This window comes from Pangasianodon hypophthalmus, chromosome 10 (assembly GCF_027358585.1).
Source record: "Pangasianodon hypophthalmus isolate fPanHyp1 chromosome 10, fPanHyp1.pri, whole genome shotgun sequence".
NCBI classification, from domain to species: domain Eukaryota; kingdom Metazoa; phylum Chordata; class Actinopteri; order Siluriformes; family Pangasiidae; genus Pangasianodon; species Pangasianodon hypophthalmus.
Window position 1 is genome coordinate 8,353,652 of NC_069719.1, and position 18,684 is coordinate 8,372,335.

Consider the following 18,684-nt stretch of genomic DNA (forward strand, 5'->3'; position numbering starts at 1 on the left):
TCAAAACCACTTGAACAGAATGCTCACTGGAAAAAACGTATTATAATAAATAGCATACTATCAAACTAAGAGAAGAGGGAAAAAATACTATGTCTACAAGACTACAAGATGTCACTGGGGTTTTTTTGTGCTCTTTGAGGTGCAGCTGCTTATAAGTAAGGAATGGCTCTTTGAAGGTCATCAATGAAAGTAAAGGAAAAATATGGCTGAAACTATGGCGCACCTATATGACTTTCAGAGTGTGATGTAAGTCAAGACCTGTTCGATTTAATTCTCTCTACAAACCTACACAAATAAAAGGGGATTCAGCAGAAGTCATTCCACTGAATCATACACAAAAGCACAGCTCATTGAATGCCACACAAGTCTTTAGTAGCCGTTAAAACATAGTCTAGCTTGTTTAGATTGCTTAGATTGCTGGGTTTTGCATTCCACAAAATGCATCACATACCTAGGACAATTTTTTTTTGTTGGTAAACTTAAGGTGATAAGAAATGCGAGACGAAGCATATAATCATATCTACATAAGTGCATTCAGAAAAAGGTTTTGGAGACCAGATTTCACGAGGCAATTTGGAAAAATAACAGGTCAATGATTATGGCTATCACTTTTCTCAAAACGCTGGAATAGATGACTGCTTTCATTATAAAACAAGCTCTAGAGAGAGCTCAGTATTGACAAAAATGAAAACAACTTTGTTAGAACTGAAGTGAAAATAAGGGTCTTATCAAACTTCAGAGATGACAGAACTCCTAAATCAATAGAGTCATTAAATATTTAACCACATGCTGAGCGATCGACAGTCCAATTTTTAGAACAGGAATGAATTTTACTTCCTGTTTTGGATTCTCTTCATTAATGTAATATTTCACAAAAACAGAGTCAAACCATATCTGCACGCTAAATTCATAAATACTACTATTATCATAAAGCAGATCTTAGGTTATGGTTAATCATCTTCATACCAATCTGAGATTATTTTTACTACAAGCTTTAATAGCATTAGTGTCAAAATAATCTTTTAAAGGCATTATTTTTGGCTTCTGAATATAGAGCCACTATCTCAGTAACTCTGCTTAGTGTTTTGGTAGTAGACATAAAGGGCATTCAGAGGGATTGGCCTCCAAAATGTTATTACTTTCATCACAGGATTTTATTTTAGGAACAACACAGAGAGGATGTTGAACAGATCAGCCTGTGGCAATGTTCTGAAATGTTTGTGCTCTCTTCACTCTCTCTTCTCCCCACTAGCCTCCAGTGTCCCTGTGTCACCCTGTCACACCTCATACAGGACAATGACATTGACATCAACAGTGAGAGGTTCACTGAAACTGGGCAGTTTTTTCCCTGACAGGAGTGAAACCTGATGAGGTTTTCTGCTACTGTAGCCCATCTACCACAAGGTTTGGTGTGCATTCGGAGGTGCTTTTTTTTTTTGCTCACCACGGTTGTAAAAAGTGGGTTTTTTTTTAAGGTAACTGTTGCCTTCCTGTCAGCTTGACCCAGTATGGCTATTCTCCTCTGACCTCTCTCATCAACAAGACATTTCTTCCTGCAGAATTGCCACTCACTGGATGTTTTTCACACCATTCTGTATAAACTCTAGCGACTATTGTGTGTGAAAATCCCAGGAGAACAACAGTTTCTGAAATACTCAAAGCTGCTCACCTGGCACCAAGAACCATTCCACGGTCAAAGTCACGGAGATCACATTATTTCCCTATTCTGGTGTTTGAACATTAACTGAAGCGCTTGACCTGTATCATGATTTTATGCATTGTGCTATTGCCACATGATCGACTGACCGGATAATTGCATGAATGCGCAGGGGTTCCTATTAAACTGGCCAGCGAGTGTATTCAGACAGCTTTAAGGTGCGACTCCCCTGCAGCTAACTCGTACATCAACAGATTCCATGCATCTTCCTTAATGAGAGTCTAAATGAGGACATCATGTCTCCGGGCATAGCTTGTAATTTCATATTTCTCTCCACATTGTTTTAGTAATGGCCCTTAATTATGAAGATGCGACTTAATTATCAAGTCTCATTATTAGGTTTTATGAGGTCTGACTCATTTTTCTCTCAGGGGGGACACAATTGTTTTACTCACTAGATTCCATGTTAATTGGAGCTGTATTCAATAGGCTGTGTATTATTTATTAAAGATGGATTCATTGTTCTACTGAACTGTGGTAAATCAAAAAAGGCATGCAGGTCTGTGGAAAGGAGCAAAGCAGCCAAGCAGAACTTCCTTTCGAACTGTCAACACGAAGCCACTTTAGAAAGAAGTAGTTACAGTGTGTGTGGTGTAATTGTGGTGTTTTGATAAACCACAATGTTGTCTTAAAAGGGTAAACAAGCTTTCCACAGTGGTTATTAACATGCTAGATTTTATGTAGTGACAAAACGTGGTGCTAGACTGTAAAGTGATGCTGCCAATTCTAACCCCAGTCTTTAAACTAGTGGTGGATGGTACACTCTCTGAAAACTACTTTTCCTCGGTACACCTTTAATGTGTCTTTCACCTGCAAATGTGGATATAGTGCGCCTTTTAAAATAGATTAACATGCATAAATGGACCAACATGTTTAGTATCCTTTTCTATAATGTGATTTCCCTTTCACAAGGACTGAAATTACTAACAGTATGGTTTTATATTATATTATATTATATTATATTATATTATATTATATCATATTATATTATATCATATTATATTATATCATATTACATAGTCTCAGGTACAGTTTGTGCAGTTTTATAAGGAAATGAGCTGTAAGTGTTACTGAGCATCTTGCAGAAGCAGCCACAGTTCTTCTGGAGACTTCGACTGTCACACTTGCTTCTTATTTTTGCAGCAAAACCCAGCAGCCTTCATTATGTTTTTTTGTCTGAAAAGTGTCTCTTATGTAATATGCTGCTTTCTTTACTGACATACAAACATTTTTTTGTAACGTTTAATTTTGTGCTAGAAAACTAATGTTTGGAAATCTAAAGTGTTTTTGTACTGAATCAATATTGTAGAAGCCATAAAATAAAAATCTGTAACAAAGTTTGTACTAAAATCTATATAAAAAATATATATATAAAAATAAAAAAAAGGTATATTGGATATTTGATTTGGAAAATAAATTTATTTTTGGAACTGGAAATGTTTACGTCTGAAGAGACTTGATTTTTTCTTTTGTTAGGAATGATTTTTTTTACATTTATACTTTATTATATTTTATTATATTTACAGTGTAAGTGATTGCGTGAAAGAGTTTAACTCTCAAAAAAAGTGCTTCTGTTCAAAAAAACATCTTAATGCCATCTTTAATGATGTACTAACAATAAATAGACAAGGCTTTTAAAGCTGCACTAAGTTAGACTGACTATAAAAGCATTTAAATGACAAGATTTTTTATTTTTTTTTCAGTTTCTTAGACTTCAAATTAATGCTATCCTTTAAATCCAACTTTTTGCTGAATATTTTGAGCTGGGAGGCAACCTTACATCCTGCAGGCCAGAGCTGGACTGATAAAAGTTGGGGAACTTTGGGGTTTCACAGCAACAGCAGAGTGAAAACTTGTGCAGACACAATTTTTTTTTTATTTGCAGATAAATGCAGATAAATGCACTCATTTAAGAGGAGTTGTTTATGTGTTATTGGTCTACAAATCTTTTCTCTTTTTTCTTTGGTCTGGCCCAATTGACATTGAATTGAGTGTAATGTAACCTGCTACCTAAAATGAAATTGACACCCCAATTAAGTATGAAGTATGAGTGTAAAGTATAAAAAGGCAAATCAAATTAAATTTAAGGTTGCAGTTTAGCAAATAATCATATCATATAACTTTATCATCTTTATCATCAGTGGTTATAAAAGAAATAGTATCTTATAAATAAAAATAAATAATAAACGAGTTCTGAGTTTTTTGTGGTAGATGCACACTCCTTCTCCATACGTGTTACTTTGTGGATATAGACATCAGTATGTTGAATGTCCTTAAACGTGATTATATAAGCTAATAATCTTACTTGCAGACTTTAGAGCAGGGACTACACTATTAGCAATAGTAATTAGCCTTCAATATGAATCCATTTTTTAAAAATATCTTTGTCTCTTTAATACCTCATTGCATGAATTTGATTACTGCATGACAAATGGCAGCATTTTGGAAGCGAGAATACTGAAAAGTGGTTGAAATGGAGACAGCGTGAGAGATATTCAGGTGCTAGTCATGCTGTGTTCACTGTCGCGCCACAATCAGTGTGGATACTCCAACAGAAAACTCACTCGGTTCTTCACAAATTACTACTTAAACATGATCCTAAACTAAAAGAAATCACATCATTAGATGAAGTATGACGACTATGTGCATTAAAGGCATATCTGTTACCTGATTAAGTACATCTGGCACCTGTATAGTGTCAGCGTTTCCAGAAATGCCGACGCAGTTCTTGGAAAAGTCCATTTATAGACACGCTTGTGGCATTGCCCCCCTTTATACGGCACTTCCTGCTGCCACAAAATACAGCTTTTGTGATCAGATGAAGCCATGTTGGAACTGTGAATGCAAAGGACTTCAAAAGGCCTTTATCATTTCCCAAGAAAGCTGGACCTTCTGGCTGTAGGAGAACAAAGAGCTACACAAGCTCAGCGCTGCGGCGGCTTTAAGGGCTAAAACCCAGTCAGGTCACAAAGTTCTGTCTCTCGCCAGTATCTTATTTATGTCACTGACAAAGATGCTCGTTTATCTGTCCTATGATGAACTTGTGTATTTATAGAACACCTAAACAGACTGACTGATCAGCAGACTATGCTGCAAGTTAGAAAAATTTAGCAAAACAAAGCACTACATTATAACACAACCTCGAGATGAACAGGCAGCAGGGGGAGAAAGGAAGGAAGAAACACAAGCTGTAGAAAAGTGGAAAAATATTTTCTTTATCTTCAGATAAATCACCAGCAGTACTGAGAGAATGACATCAAAATTATTTGTTTTGCTCTTAATAATAAAAATAATAATTATTTTATAAGATTTTAAATGGAAAGTACAGGGTTAAAACAGTGTAGGAGTATATTAATAAGGCGTAAAACACAACACGAAACGCTGTTATAGTTAAATAATCATTGATCACTTTCCAAAAAAAGCACTTCATGACGTGTCTATTCATCTTATACCACAGCAATTTGTCAACACTTGGTACTTTGTAGTTAAAAACAACATAGTTCTTGTTATGAATAATATTTTTAATAATAATTATAGCTCCATAGCTATAAAATGCTGCTTCCTCACCAGCCTCTCTTTTCTTTTCTTCTTGTCTCTTCAAGTTAAAGGTGCAATACTCAATATTTTTCATTACTTGCTGGTACAAATAAAGTGGAAAATTATATGGAAAGGATAAAAAAATATATATAGTTTTAGCCATTGTCCCAGTATTTGGATTGGCCTCTTGTCAGTCATTTTATGGACACGCCCCCAACGCCCTTTCACATCCTCATAAACCATTATGAGAAGAAGTTGCAAGTTTATAGAGTTGTAACCTGGCTTTCGAGCAGCTGAATGTCCAAGTGCGCTTGAAAGTGATGTCATGACAGTCTTTGCTAATGATAGCTCTACTTAGCATGCTAACTAGATTAACCACCATAAGATTTTGTGTACATGGGTGGAAATGGGGGCAGGCTCAGTGAGTAAAAATCATTCAAATCTTATTCAACTCCATCCATTTAATTGTTAAGAGACATTTTTCCCCTACAGATCTTATCTAATGCACCTTTAACAAGACAAAAACATGCAGCTCGTCATGGTACTGAGAAAACTGCTTAAAGGAACAACTTTGCCTTAGTTGTTTACAAAGCACTGACACTGGAGTCTCCTTCCAAAAAAAAAGCTAAATAATCATCTTTTAAATGTTTTTCTCTGTTAAATAACAGAGAAAGAGACAGAAATGTTTTGGAGCATCAATCGTCAAGTTCTTTGTGAATTACTATAGAAACGCTAATGTTTTCGAGTAAGTACATTAATATAAACCTGTGATTTGTCTTGTAGCCACAACTACTGTAAGAGCTGCTAAATTTATCTTGATTTTCCACGGCAAGCCACTAACACCATCATCTTTCCGTTACTTTGCCTCACTTTTCCCGCCGTGCTGCTGACGCCATAGTCAGCTGCTTCTTTTGCAGGGTTTCTAGCTTCGCTCTCCTTTCATTAAGTGCAATACGAGCCTGAGTAGATAGAAATGGGAACACCATATTGGACATTCCTCCCACTTTTCCCTTCTCAAGTTCTTGGCTGCTTTAGCAGTGTGATTTGAGTCATTTCCTTGTTTTGTGGTGATGCGTTTCCTACTAAGCCATTGCATTTGCATGTTTGTGAAACCGCTGCAGTGCTGCTAGGGAAATGATCAGTAACCTGTAACAGAGTGTGCCCTTGATCACTGGGTATAATATTTACTTCACCTTCTTCCACGTGTTCTATTTTTTTTTGCACACAAATCTGATTTATTTATTTTTAGCTTCTTTTCCTTTTCAACAGAGGCTAATGTACACTTATAGCTCTGTAGTAATGGGCTATTCCATAGCCAGTGCAAATAGAAACATCGATCCAATTACAAAACCAGTGCCCTAATAGTCCATCTTGATCAGGACATCAGCATGAGTATAAATAATCGTACGGCACAGAGGAGACGTGGTATTTATGGAAACAAAAAAAAAAAAAACAGTACAGGTCAGACAGAGGAGTAAAATACATCTCATATTTCACAAATCTCTTCCCTGCTACTAACCGACATTGGGTTTTTCTGTGGCATGGAATGAGATCTGGCACATTATCAAATCACACAGTATGACACGAAGAACTAGAGAGGAACACCCTTCTGACATTAGAAAAGTGCAGTAGATTTGCCCAAACAATAACTGCATAAAGGGGGAGAATTTAAAAAAATATGAACCTGTGATTAAAATGGTGTGACAAAATAATGTCTATAATAACTAGAGGGGTCACTGGACTAAAATCAGAAAGATTTTAAGATAAAAATCTTTGATGTTGAATTTAAGCCATGTGACTTAAGCAGTCTGAGTGGTCAAAGTGAACATTTCATCACCAGCAGTTATTTCTGCTCTTTATTCAGACTGCTTAAGTACTCAAAAATCAGTATAAAAAACATAACATCAGCTGCGTCCAGTCAGTTTGTAATTGCTATTTAAAAAAAAATATATATATATATATATATTATGGGAATTGTGACATTTTTATATATATATATATATATATATATATATATATATATATATATATATATATATATATATATATATATATATATATATAATATTTATAAAAATGTCACAATTCCCATAATATATATATATATATATATATATATATATATATATATATATATATATATTTTTTTTTTTTTTTTTTTTAAATAGCAATTACAAACTGACTGGACGCAGCTGATGTTATGTTTTTTATACTGATTTTTGAAAAAGGAAAATATTAACTTGCACTGATTTAAAAAAAACTCTCCTTTTCAGGGTTAAATAAATGTGTTTTTTTCCACTTAAATAAGATTTAATAAATTCACACGTTGTTCAGGGTTTCGCCCTGTTGCATTGCATTTGAACTATGAGGAAATGAGTTAAATAAAAGAATAAATAAAAGTATAGCTGTCAGATATATTTCTGTCATATCAGACTTTTTTAACTGCTGTTTTTTTTACATCCTGGTAATAAAAATGTTTTGTAAAATTCTATTTAAATATGTGAAGAGATATAAATAATTTATAGAGGGAAGAGTCGGTGTATTTTGTTTTCCTGATAGCTGGGAAGAGGCTGTACTAAGATGAAGCTGAGCTGGAATTTCTCTAGAGGATGTGATGAAGAGAGAGTATGAAAATGTGCAGAGACAAGCAAGGGGGGAAAAAAAAAAAACACTGAAAAATAATTACTGAGAACTTGCTGCCTCGATAACTCAAGCCCAGAATACAGCAGATGAAATCCTGAAACAATTACTAACTCAGGGAATAATGGTACGGTACATCCATCAGTATTTTTATATAAAACTCAGACTAAATTGCAGTTCAGTCTACAGTGTGATAGCATATTTCATACAAGGAAAAGCCATAAGGAACACAATGTGAAAGCCAGAAGTGTACTGTCACAGATAAGAATGTGCTATTTTTCGATAACGGAAGCTCTGTAATTCAAATCACATACATACACATATACATACATATCAAAATGTACTTGTTGTACCACAGTGTGGTCGAATTCTCCAATCTGATTGGTCAGAAGGTGTGCATTCTTTTCGTATAACAGCACGGCCTCGGACAGTAGTTCTGGTTGTAACATGAACGATAGGTAGATATTAATGCACTCGTTCTAATACGTTATTGTTTCTATAGTAACAGCTTATACACAGGGACTTGCAAGGCAGAGGCTGCACATTATCTAAGACTAATAATAAAAAATGGATTTTAAAAAACGCTTTGTTTAAAAAGAAAAACGTATAATCGTTGATGTGATGTGGTTTTTTTGTTAGGAGACATTTATTGAAAATTTATGGAAAAAGCTGTAAGTGCTTTGAAAGAGTCACGGTGCTTTATCAGTGCAGGAGAGTCTCCAGGACAGAGGAGTTTACGCTTTCCAGTTTCCCTGTAAAATGACAAGCTACGCTACGTTCTTTTGGGGGTGGAGGAGGGAGGGAAAGAGAGAGAGGCTGGTGAGCGAATGACTGTTTATCGCATGCACTATATAGGGGAATAATACAATGCTTCACACAACCCCCCGAGCACTATTTTTGTCTAACACTCATGTTTTATTCCTTGCTTGCCCTTTCTTACTTTGTTTCTGTAGTAACAGCTAATTTACAAGGACTTCTAAGCAGATAATCCACAATAATCTATGCCTAATAATAACCAGATTAAAAAAGACTTGTAATTTATCAAAGATGCACATTCATACATATGGTTGCGTTTAAAATACATGGAAGGAGTTTTGAGTGTCAGCATGTTGTAAAGATCTGTAAGTTGACACTTTCGGGTTTCTCAGTAACATGGCACCTTGAATTATTTGCTCTTACTAACAGCTCTTAAATAAGTAATAACAGGGTCTAATTCGTTTCGCGCATGTTCCACAACATTTAATGCAACTATAAATGTTTAATAGTATGACATGTCATTCTTTTAATAAATTAAAAATGTAATCCTTGGCAATTTGCTGTAGTATAAGAGAAGTACAACACTCTGAGACATGTTGTTGAAAAATAATCAACTATGAGGTGGTAACTGCAACTGCTTCACATTAGGCTGAACCAAACCAAACCAAACCACACTGTTGTTGATTATTTTCCTATAACAGAGCGCACCGTCATGCTTTATTCCTAACATAATATTTCCAATAGGGTCGGCACTGAGAAATCAGCTGTGACCAAAGTGCGACTGTGACCAGAAACCAGGTGTGACCGTGTGATGAATACAATTTGAATAATTTGAATGATAAGCCATGATCTCTATTAGCATAAACATTTACATACACTGGCATCTATATTAGGGATTTCAACAGCGAGGCCAGAGAGCGGGGACAGAGGAGTGACTAGAAGGAGTGTTTGGCACCGAGTGGTGTTTAGTGTGCCTTGGCACTGATTTGGTTCAGCTGAGGGTTTACTGAGGCTCAGCCCACAGCAGGCCATCAGATTCCTGGAAATGCTGCATTTTCACACATGAAGGACATCACAGCACGGCATGCAGTGGGCTGATGACTGACTACTCACTATACTATTCTGACATGGAGATAAATAGAAAACTTTTTTTAAACAAAATTTCTGGATACTGGGGATTAAAAAGAATGTCTCCATACACAGTAGTTCCAGCTGTGCTGGGGTGGGAATATCTTAAACCTCACAATTTGATTCAGTTTTGATTCAATTGGGTTTTCAAAACAATTCTTTGTTCATCCTGACTTTTGATTTATATAGCCTATGCTATTATTTTTATTCCTCATATGACCACTTTTTGATTTCAGTTAAAAAATGCATAAGTCTATAATGACATCTTCCAAGAAGGAATCGTGATATATAATATAATATTTTCCCCCACTGAGATGTGAAAACAGCTCTCTCTTTGTCATTCATATATATATATATATATATGAGAGAGAGATATAGATAGATCTCTCTATATTTTATACTGTTATTTTCACCTCATCTTTTATTTTATCCTTGTGCAGTCTATGATATTACTTACAATTTATCATCGAAAAGTGCTCTGTAAATGAAGTTTATTGTTATTCTTATTATTAACTAGAATATTAGTAAAACTAATAAAACATTTAATAAAATTCAAGTTATTATGATGTAAATCATGCAATTATTTTTTGTTCGTATGAAAATGAGTTAGTAGGAAGTATTTCTTTTTTTTTTTTTTTACAGGACATCTTTATCTTGTTATATTACCGCATTACACTGCGAAAGGGAAAAATTCAGCTGACAGTGCAGCTCTTTTGTATATAAGGTTGTTCGGAGTTCCATGTTGCTGCACATTGAGTTCACACTTACCATGCGGGTCTGGGACTGAGTGGCACCGTACATTGTGATACCATTCGTGGGTGGTGCAGGCTGCGGCGTATCGGGCAGGACCAAGCCCCTTCTGTCGATGAGACTGTGGGGACAAACACACAGACATTCTGACATGCAAACATGTAACAGTGAGATGCTGAATTAGCAGAACAAAACCCATCATCATCGTCATCATCATCATCAGGTTATCACTCAACGTGTTAAAGGTCAAACTACACACACAAAACAGCATTTTAAGAAAGAAATGGTACACAGTATGAGAGAACAGTAGACAAACAATGACGTGTTTCAGCTAGTAAATGGCACTGTGTGGTTTCTGTTACAGCATAGGACCTATTCAAAAGTCTTACACTGCAAACACTAAAATAAATCTGTAAAGAAACCTGTGTGGATTAAAGACCAGGCTTGTAGTAACATGCCAAACAATCCGTGAGTGTACGGTGAGGTTTGAGACTGGCACAGAGGGGTCAGAGCAGAGAAGGTTAATGAGCAACTGAAATCCTGTTTATCCACTGAGTCCACTTTAAATGAATGCCTGACAAATGTAGAGGTCACTCGACTATCACATCATTTATAATTGGCATCACACTGGGACAGAAGGGTTTAGTGTATATTCAGCATATTGGTGTACAGTGCATATTGTTGCAGTGCCACCAAAAGGTACAGCTTGAACCAAGTGCACTGTCTGAAATGACTGAAGGCAAGAGTATATATAAATGTGTGTGTGTGTGTGAGAGTGAGAGAGAGAGAGAGAGAGAGAGAGAGAGAGAGAGAGAGAGTGTGTGTGTGTGTGTGTGTGTGTGTGTGTGTGTGTGTGTGTGTGTGTGTGTGTGTATACACTGGTGGAACTGGTTAAGTCAGTCTAGTTTATGCTTCATGAAAGTTTAATGTATCAAGTTCAGTAGCAATGGGTTGGATGTGGTTACAAATAGAAACGTCTCACTTTAATCGAGGGAATTTAATATAAGTACTGAAAAATTACAGGGAGTAAAACTGAGTAAAAAATTTGGTGCTCATTCATTCATGCAATTATACAATTAGCCAATCGTGTGACAGCGGCACAAGGTATAAAATCCTGCAGATACAGGTCTTGCTTCAGTTAATGTTCACATCAAACCTCAGAAGTGGGAAAGAATGTGATCTCTGTGACTTTGACCCTGGCATGGTTGTTGGTGCCAGATGGGCTGGTTTGTGTATTTCAGAAACTGCTGATCTTCTGGGATTTTCACACACAACAGTCTCTAGAATTTACCCAGAATGGCGCAAACAACTAAAAACCATCCAGTAAGTGGTGGTTCTGTCGGCGGAAACGCCTTGTTGATGAGAGAGGACCAGACTGTTTCAAGCTGACAGGTGGGCAATGATATCTCAAGTAACCACTCTTTACAACCACAGTGAGCAGAAAAGCAGCTCAGAACACACAACACATCGATCCTTGAGTCGGATTGGCTACAACAGCAAAAGATCACACTGGGTTCCACTCCTGTGAGCCAAGAACAGGAATCTGAGTCTACAGTGGGCTCAGGATCACCCAAACTAAACAGCTGAAGATTGGAAAAACATCTCCTGGTCTTTCTACAATCTTCAGCTGTCCAGTGGATGTTTGATGTGAACGTTAACTGAAGCTCTTGACCTGTATCTGCATGATTTTATGTGTTGCACTGCTGTCACATGACTGGCTGATTGGATAATTGCATGAATAGGCAGGTATACAGGTGTTTCTAATAAAGTGGCTGGTAAGTGCATACAGAGCATGCGTGCTGCTCTGTAATTGGCCACACAGAGATTAGCTTGTAGAGCGTAGAGACAAAATTGGGAGAGTTACAATTCTGCATGAATTATTGCTAAGTACTAACCGCAGGGGTGCCAGTAACTGCAGGGGTGCCATAAATTTACTTCAGTTAAATATTAGATTTCTATGTTTCTCATGTTTTCTTTATGAAGGTAAACAGATTAACCACAAAAATGTGCCAATAATTCTACAGCTAACTATACAGTATGCATCAGTGTCAAAGATGACTGCTGTAAGACTGATATGACTGAAATCAGTTGTAGTGATGGAGAACTTTAATCCATGTAATTTTATAATCTACTTTATAATGGACAGACCATAAAGACCCCTGATTCCTATATGGACAGACAGACAGACAGAAAGACTTACATAACCTGAAAATAAACCTGACATTCTTTAATCTCAAAGTCACTGCTCAATACAAATCCACTGTGCTTCAGTACAGAGCCAAAACATGTGCCAGGATCATGCTGTATGTGTTTTAGAAATCGTGCCAGGATTTATTTTGAGAATTAATCTCTCTCTCTGTCTCATGTCCACAGACATGCACACACCACAAAAAAAATAGCCCACATTTTATATATCCACCACTTGTACTATATGAAACCAGGCCAGTTCAGGCAGGTCTTGCTAAATGATCCTTTCCGTGGACTTTTAACAGATATGTGACAGTTCAGGAGCACAAAGTGAAAGCCAGGACTTTAGAAATGCTGTGCTGAAGTGGAGATAAGAAGTGATAGGGACTATCTGTATGCAAAATGATGTAAAGCCGACGTCATGGGAAATGAGGAAAAGCACGTAGAGCATTCAGGCACGGAGCACACATGAAGGTCACCAGATCACCCAGGTCAAATTCCATCTACTGCACCACATAAGAATATACTAACATTCAGTTCAGTTTATTTATTTTATTTATATAGCACTTTGAACAACAGACAGTTGTACAGTAATCCAGATGTAGCTTTATTAGAATGAGGCAGGCTTCTGAGGCAGTAAGTGACAGAACCACTAGTCTTCACTGTAAAAGTTGTGTGGAAATGAGCACAGATTCGAGTCTGAATGTTTTGATGCTCCTGTATCTTGTTCTTCGCTAACAGCATTGGTGCTCAACATGCTCTTGCAGGTTTTGCAAATCAAAGTCAGATAAGTGGTTCCCTCCGAGATGACAATCTTCACACCGATGTGGAATTGTGTGCATGTGATATGCCTATCATGTAGGCTGTAATGATAACTGTAATACTGTACCACTTACAATCACATACAAGAATATTTTTAAAACCAATGTGATGGTTTGTTTTAAATTGTTTTTCAGAAAATGTTCTCATAATTTTTTTTTCCAGTGTTCCAACTTTGTACATTCAGCAAGCATTAATTCAAGAATAAAACAACGGGGTGTGCTGTTATAGGAAAAATACTCAACGACAGGGTGGTAAGAAGTTAATTATTTTTCCAATATTGGGACATTCCGAATTGTTTCGTTCCTCTTATATCACAGCCATTTCACAATGATTACTAAAGAACGTGATGCGGTATATTTTATTAGTTTATAGTTATATTTAATGTTGTGGAATGTCCGGGAAACAATTTCCTGTTATCACTTACATTACAGAAGATATAAAGAGTTTTTTTTAAAAAAAAGGCGGTAGAAAATGTGCAGTGAAATACAACAACAAATTTACTGACTGGTGAAAAAAAACGTCAAGAAGGATATCTCTAAAACTGTCTGTCAGAGTCAAGTGTGAAGCTGTTTTGCTATGGTTACTGACATAATGTGAACAAATTCGCTAATGTCTGATCATGGTGATTCTATGTGGTTACCCTGATTTAGAAGGGACAAAAAATACAGCGTACAATCACCACGGTCCAATCCAAAGCTCAAAACAACGACTAATTAATGTGTGAAATGCTGGTCTGCTGATTTACAGAACATGCTGTAGTCATGAGACTACTACTATTGCTGCAATGTACAATCTGTGTGAAGGTGAATGTCATTTAATGGCCGTACTCTGAAAGATAATAGGCATAATATTTAGATAAAGTTGTAATATAACCAGAGTAAACTATCATTTTAAGGAGCAAGTCATGTTTGATAAAATGTTCTCAAATTTACTAGCTCTCTGACCCGAGTTTAATCGTATAGATACACCGAATCTTCACATGATAAATCCCTACTGTGAAATCTACACCTTTCACACAGAGCAGGAGTGACCTATAAGTGCTAAGCACACAGCACATGTGAAATAACCTTTGTGCACAGCAAAACAGCTGAGAGAACGGTTTTGTCAGCCGCTCTGACTCTACAGGAGTGTTGTCTCTTTGGTGACAGTGAAAGCAGATGAAAATAGACTTGTTTCTCAACTGAGATAAGCTGTCAGATATGAAGGATTTCTCATTAAAATGAATGATGGAAAGACTTACTAGCATTACTGAAATGAGGCCCAGACAATATATTTGCTAAGAACACAACAGCCAAGGAGAACATCTGCATTTAATCTCTCTGTTAAACAAAATGGAAGCCTTAATGGCATAGCAACTCTTTCCCTGCAAGTGTATAATCACAAGAAACTGTCCAAACCGTCCAAAATACCTGTATATACTGATGGGTATTTATCAGATGAAATAATTTCCTCTCAGTTTATGTTAAAATGAAGTGGATTGTGCACCATTTGCCCCCCAAACATTCATGAAACTCTCGTTCAGTGACAAAACCACAAGATTGCAGGTGTTCAGTAAGAAGACAACAAGCAGTTCTACCTTCAGCTGTATTTGAAAGTACTGACTGTATAATTCACAATTACAGTATCATTTCACAATACACACTGTATGGCCAAACGTTTGTGGACCATCACACCCATATGTGGGTCTTCCCCAAACTGTTGCCACAAAGTAGGAAGTACATAATTGTCTTTGTATGTTGTGGGATTTACATTCCCCTGGAACTAAGGGGCCCAAACCTGTTTCAACATGACAACGCCTCTGTGCACAAAGCGAGGTTCATGAAGACATGGTTTGCTAAGGTTGGAGTGAAAGAACTCCAGTGTCCTGCACAGAGCCCTGATCTCAACCCCATTGAACATCTTTGAGATGAATTGGAATGCAGACTGCACCCCAGACCTCCTCACCCAACATCTGCCCAACATCTGACTTCACTAATGCGCTTGTGGCTGAATGAGCACCAAGCCTCACAGCCACGCTCCAAAATCTAGAAGAGTGGAAACTGTTATAACAGCATGGGGAGAGGACCAAGTCCATAATAATGCCCATGGTTTTAGAATTACATGTTCAAGAAGTACATATGGGTGTGCGTCTTTACAGTGAAATACTTTACAGTGTACTTCCAGAAGTGAACAAATGATAAATTCATTAGCTAGCCCCCAGGCAAGTAAAAGCTCCAGTGTGTCGCTCAGTCCCATTTTTGGATGTACTGAAACTTAACTGACCTGGCTAAAAAGTGGAAGCCAACTTAATGTAATGTAGCCAACATATGACAACCTAGTTAGCTAGCGAAATACATTAATCAAAGTATTTTTCTCAATATATGTTTAACTGCAAGGTGACATACTGTGTGTATTATGCTAGCACATAACACTTTGTGTTTGCACATACTCGGTTGTGCTTGATCTCAGAAAGATCTGTACACGCTAATTAACCTGCCTAGTAAAAATCATTCTACTGTCAGGTAAGGTAATGCAAAATCTGTTTGTCCCAGGCACTCTGGGACCATCCAATCCATCCCTGACTGGATAACTAATTGCCAGAATATGCAACAGATTATTTACATTATTGCAGACTAATCTGAATCACTTACATTGTTAATGAAATGGATTGATGTAATTATGCTAGGTCAGGTTACATTAACCACACCTGAGCTTCTGTAACTTACCTGGGTGGAAGAGGACCACAGAGGGCTGCACAACAGTTTGTGAAGATGTTTCCATAGCTATAAGGGTTGTAGTTATCTTTCCCTCTTTTTGATGACCATGACCCCTTAATCTAGAGAGAACAGAAACACAGTCAGCGTTAAGAAAGAAAATGAAAGAGAGAACAAGGGGGTCTAAAAGCGTGGTAGTTTAAGGATATACCATGTAAGATTTTACGATTATAAAAATGTTTGTGTTTGGCTAAAGAGACAGGACTCAATATAAAATAAGATGTGTTCAAAACTATACCCTATTCACTTCAAAGTGCACTATTTTTAGAATCTGTTGTTTTGTAGTGAGAATATTCAGCGCACTATTTTAATCTCTTAATACCTAATGATAATTAGTATACAAACAATGTACCCTAACAGCCACAAACTACCCAAAATACAATGTGTTGTTTGGTCTGATTCATGTGCACCCTCAGTCTTCTCCAAAAAATACAGTGGGTTACTATGGCAACGTCCTTTCTCAGACTTCTCAGAATTTTTACAAATAAAAAGAGCAGAGTAATTGTTTTCCAAAGATATTCCTATAGTCATGTGTTAAGTTTATATTCTGTTACTTTATTAACCTTATGCGATGGAAGGAGACTACTTTCACAGAGCTATGATCAATCCCTTCTAAGGAAATCATTTACTTCAATCTCTAATATAATAGTGTTCTATGTAGTGCTCTGAATTTTCCATTGTAGGAAATGGCAAGTGAAAGTCTTCTCAAGAAGTCACTGTAGATTGAACCATTACAAAATCTGTATGCTAGACAGTTGAGCATAGAATTCAAGATCATATGCCATGTGTGAACACCTTCATCCAACTGAAGACCGCTACATAAACAATCTTGTGGATGCAACAGTTAATGGACTACATGCACTTTAAGACATTGGGCTCACTGACTTTAAGTAATCAGTGACTTTAGGATACATGGAGTGAAGGGCATCACATGGGCAGAGACTATACATTTTCAACAAACTACCCAAAGTGATCTAAATTTAAAAGACCTATATATCATAAGAAAAATAAACTAAAATTAAAAAAACTTTAAAGGAATTTGTTGCTTTGGTGTATATACATGACTGAGGAAAATGTATTCTGTGGATGTGACATCTTTGTGTTATGGAAGTCACATTTTTGCAATACGGCTGTTACACTTTTGCGTTATGCATGTGACATTTTTTCGTTACAGCTGTTACACTTTTGGGTTACGACTGTGACATCTTTGTGTTAAGGCTGTGAGGTCTTTTCATTACAGCTGAGACATTTTTGCGTTACAGATATGACATCTTTGTGTTATGTGACATTTTTGCATTACGGCTGAGACATTTTTGCATTATAGATGTGACATTTTTTTTGTGTCACGGATGTTACGTGTGAAACAGTACTTCACAGTCAGCAGAAAGTACTGTGGCATAATAGTTCCATGAAACCACTGAATAATCTAGATAAGAGTGAGGCTGAATATAGTCCTATATTTTGTTTCCCTGTGCTTTATTTTTCCAAGAGGTTTACATTTGCATGGCAACGTGAAGCAAAACTGCTGGCTAAACACGGTCATGTACGTCTTATACAATGAATTCCAATAAAAACACACACATTCTTTACTTACATCTTCATTTGTGGTCTGATTGGATCCAATTAGGTAGGTGTGGAAGCCGGAGAGACCCACTATTGACCACACGGAGAAAAAACACACGACAACCTCCAGCACAGTAAACAAGGGTCAAGGAAAAAACCTCAGTGCAGATGTAAGGGAAAATTGTTGCCTTAGAACCTTAGAAAGTTGCACTATGCCCTAATTATCACTGACAGATTGCTGTGCATGCACACGCAGTGAGGACAGAGTGGACAAGTCTGCACATCTGATAACTCCCTGGCTAACACACTGACCTGTGAAGCTGACAGACTCTCATTTCACACTAAATCTAATGTGCGAATGTGGAAGTAGAAGCAATTTGTTGAATCTTAAATAAAAAATCTAAACCTGCTCAGATATTACATGTAAATAGTTCAAATTTTCTAATGTGCCCTTATTAGAGTCACTCCTTTTCTGTGGTTGAATCTCAGAGGGTATTCTACTGGGGGAAACTCCATTAGGTTGCACCCTATGTATTGAGCATAAATAGTGAATAGAAAACCATTTGCATATCGGACAACCTTAAATATTTCTATGTGGTTCTTACGTCTTTTACGTAAATTTATGTAGTCCCTTGTAGTTCTGTGTTGTTCTGTGTTTGTCTTACATAGCACCTTGGTCCTGGAGAAACGTTGTTTCGTTTCACTATGTACTAACTGGCTGTATATGGTTGAAATGACTGTTGGTGATTACTGTTGGTAAAATAAATAATTATTAATCTATAACACTGTAGAATTTTACTAGATGCTTGCTGACCTTGGCTTTTTCTAGCC

The 18,684-nt window shown here is 36.7% G+C and overlaps 1 protein-coding gene across 3 annotated transcripts in view; it reads right to left on the reverse strand.

Annotated features, from left to right (window-relative positions):
* LOC113545037 (zinc finger DHHC-type palmitoyltransferase 14) overlaps positions 1 to 18,684 on the reverse strand; it is a 56,600-nt gene that overhangs the window by 5,006 nt on the left and 32,910 nt on the right. For all 3 annotated transcript variants that reach the window (XM_053237594.1, XM_053237593.1, XM_034307771.2), the window contains exons 7-9: positions 17,885 to 17,987; positions 16,243 to 16,352; positions 10,547 to 10,649 (exon numbers count right to left, since the gene is read on the reverse strand). In XM_053237594.1, coding sequence (XP_053093569.1) covers positions 10,547 to 10,649; positions 16,243 to 16,352; positions 17,885 to 17,987 — 316 coding nt within the window. The remainder of the gene's footprint in view (positions 1 to 10,546; positions 10,650 to 16,242; positions 16,353 to 17,884; positions 17,988 to 18,684) is intronic.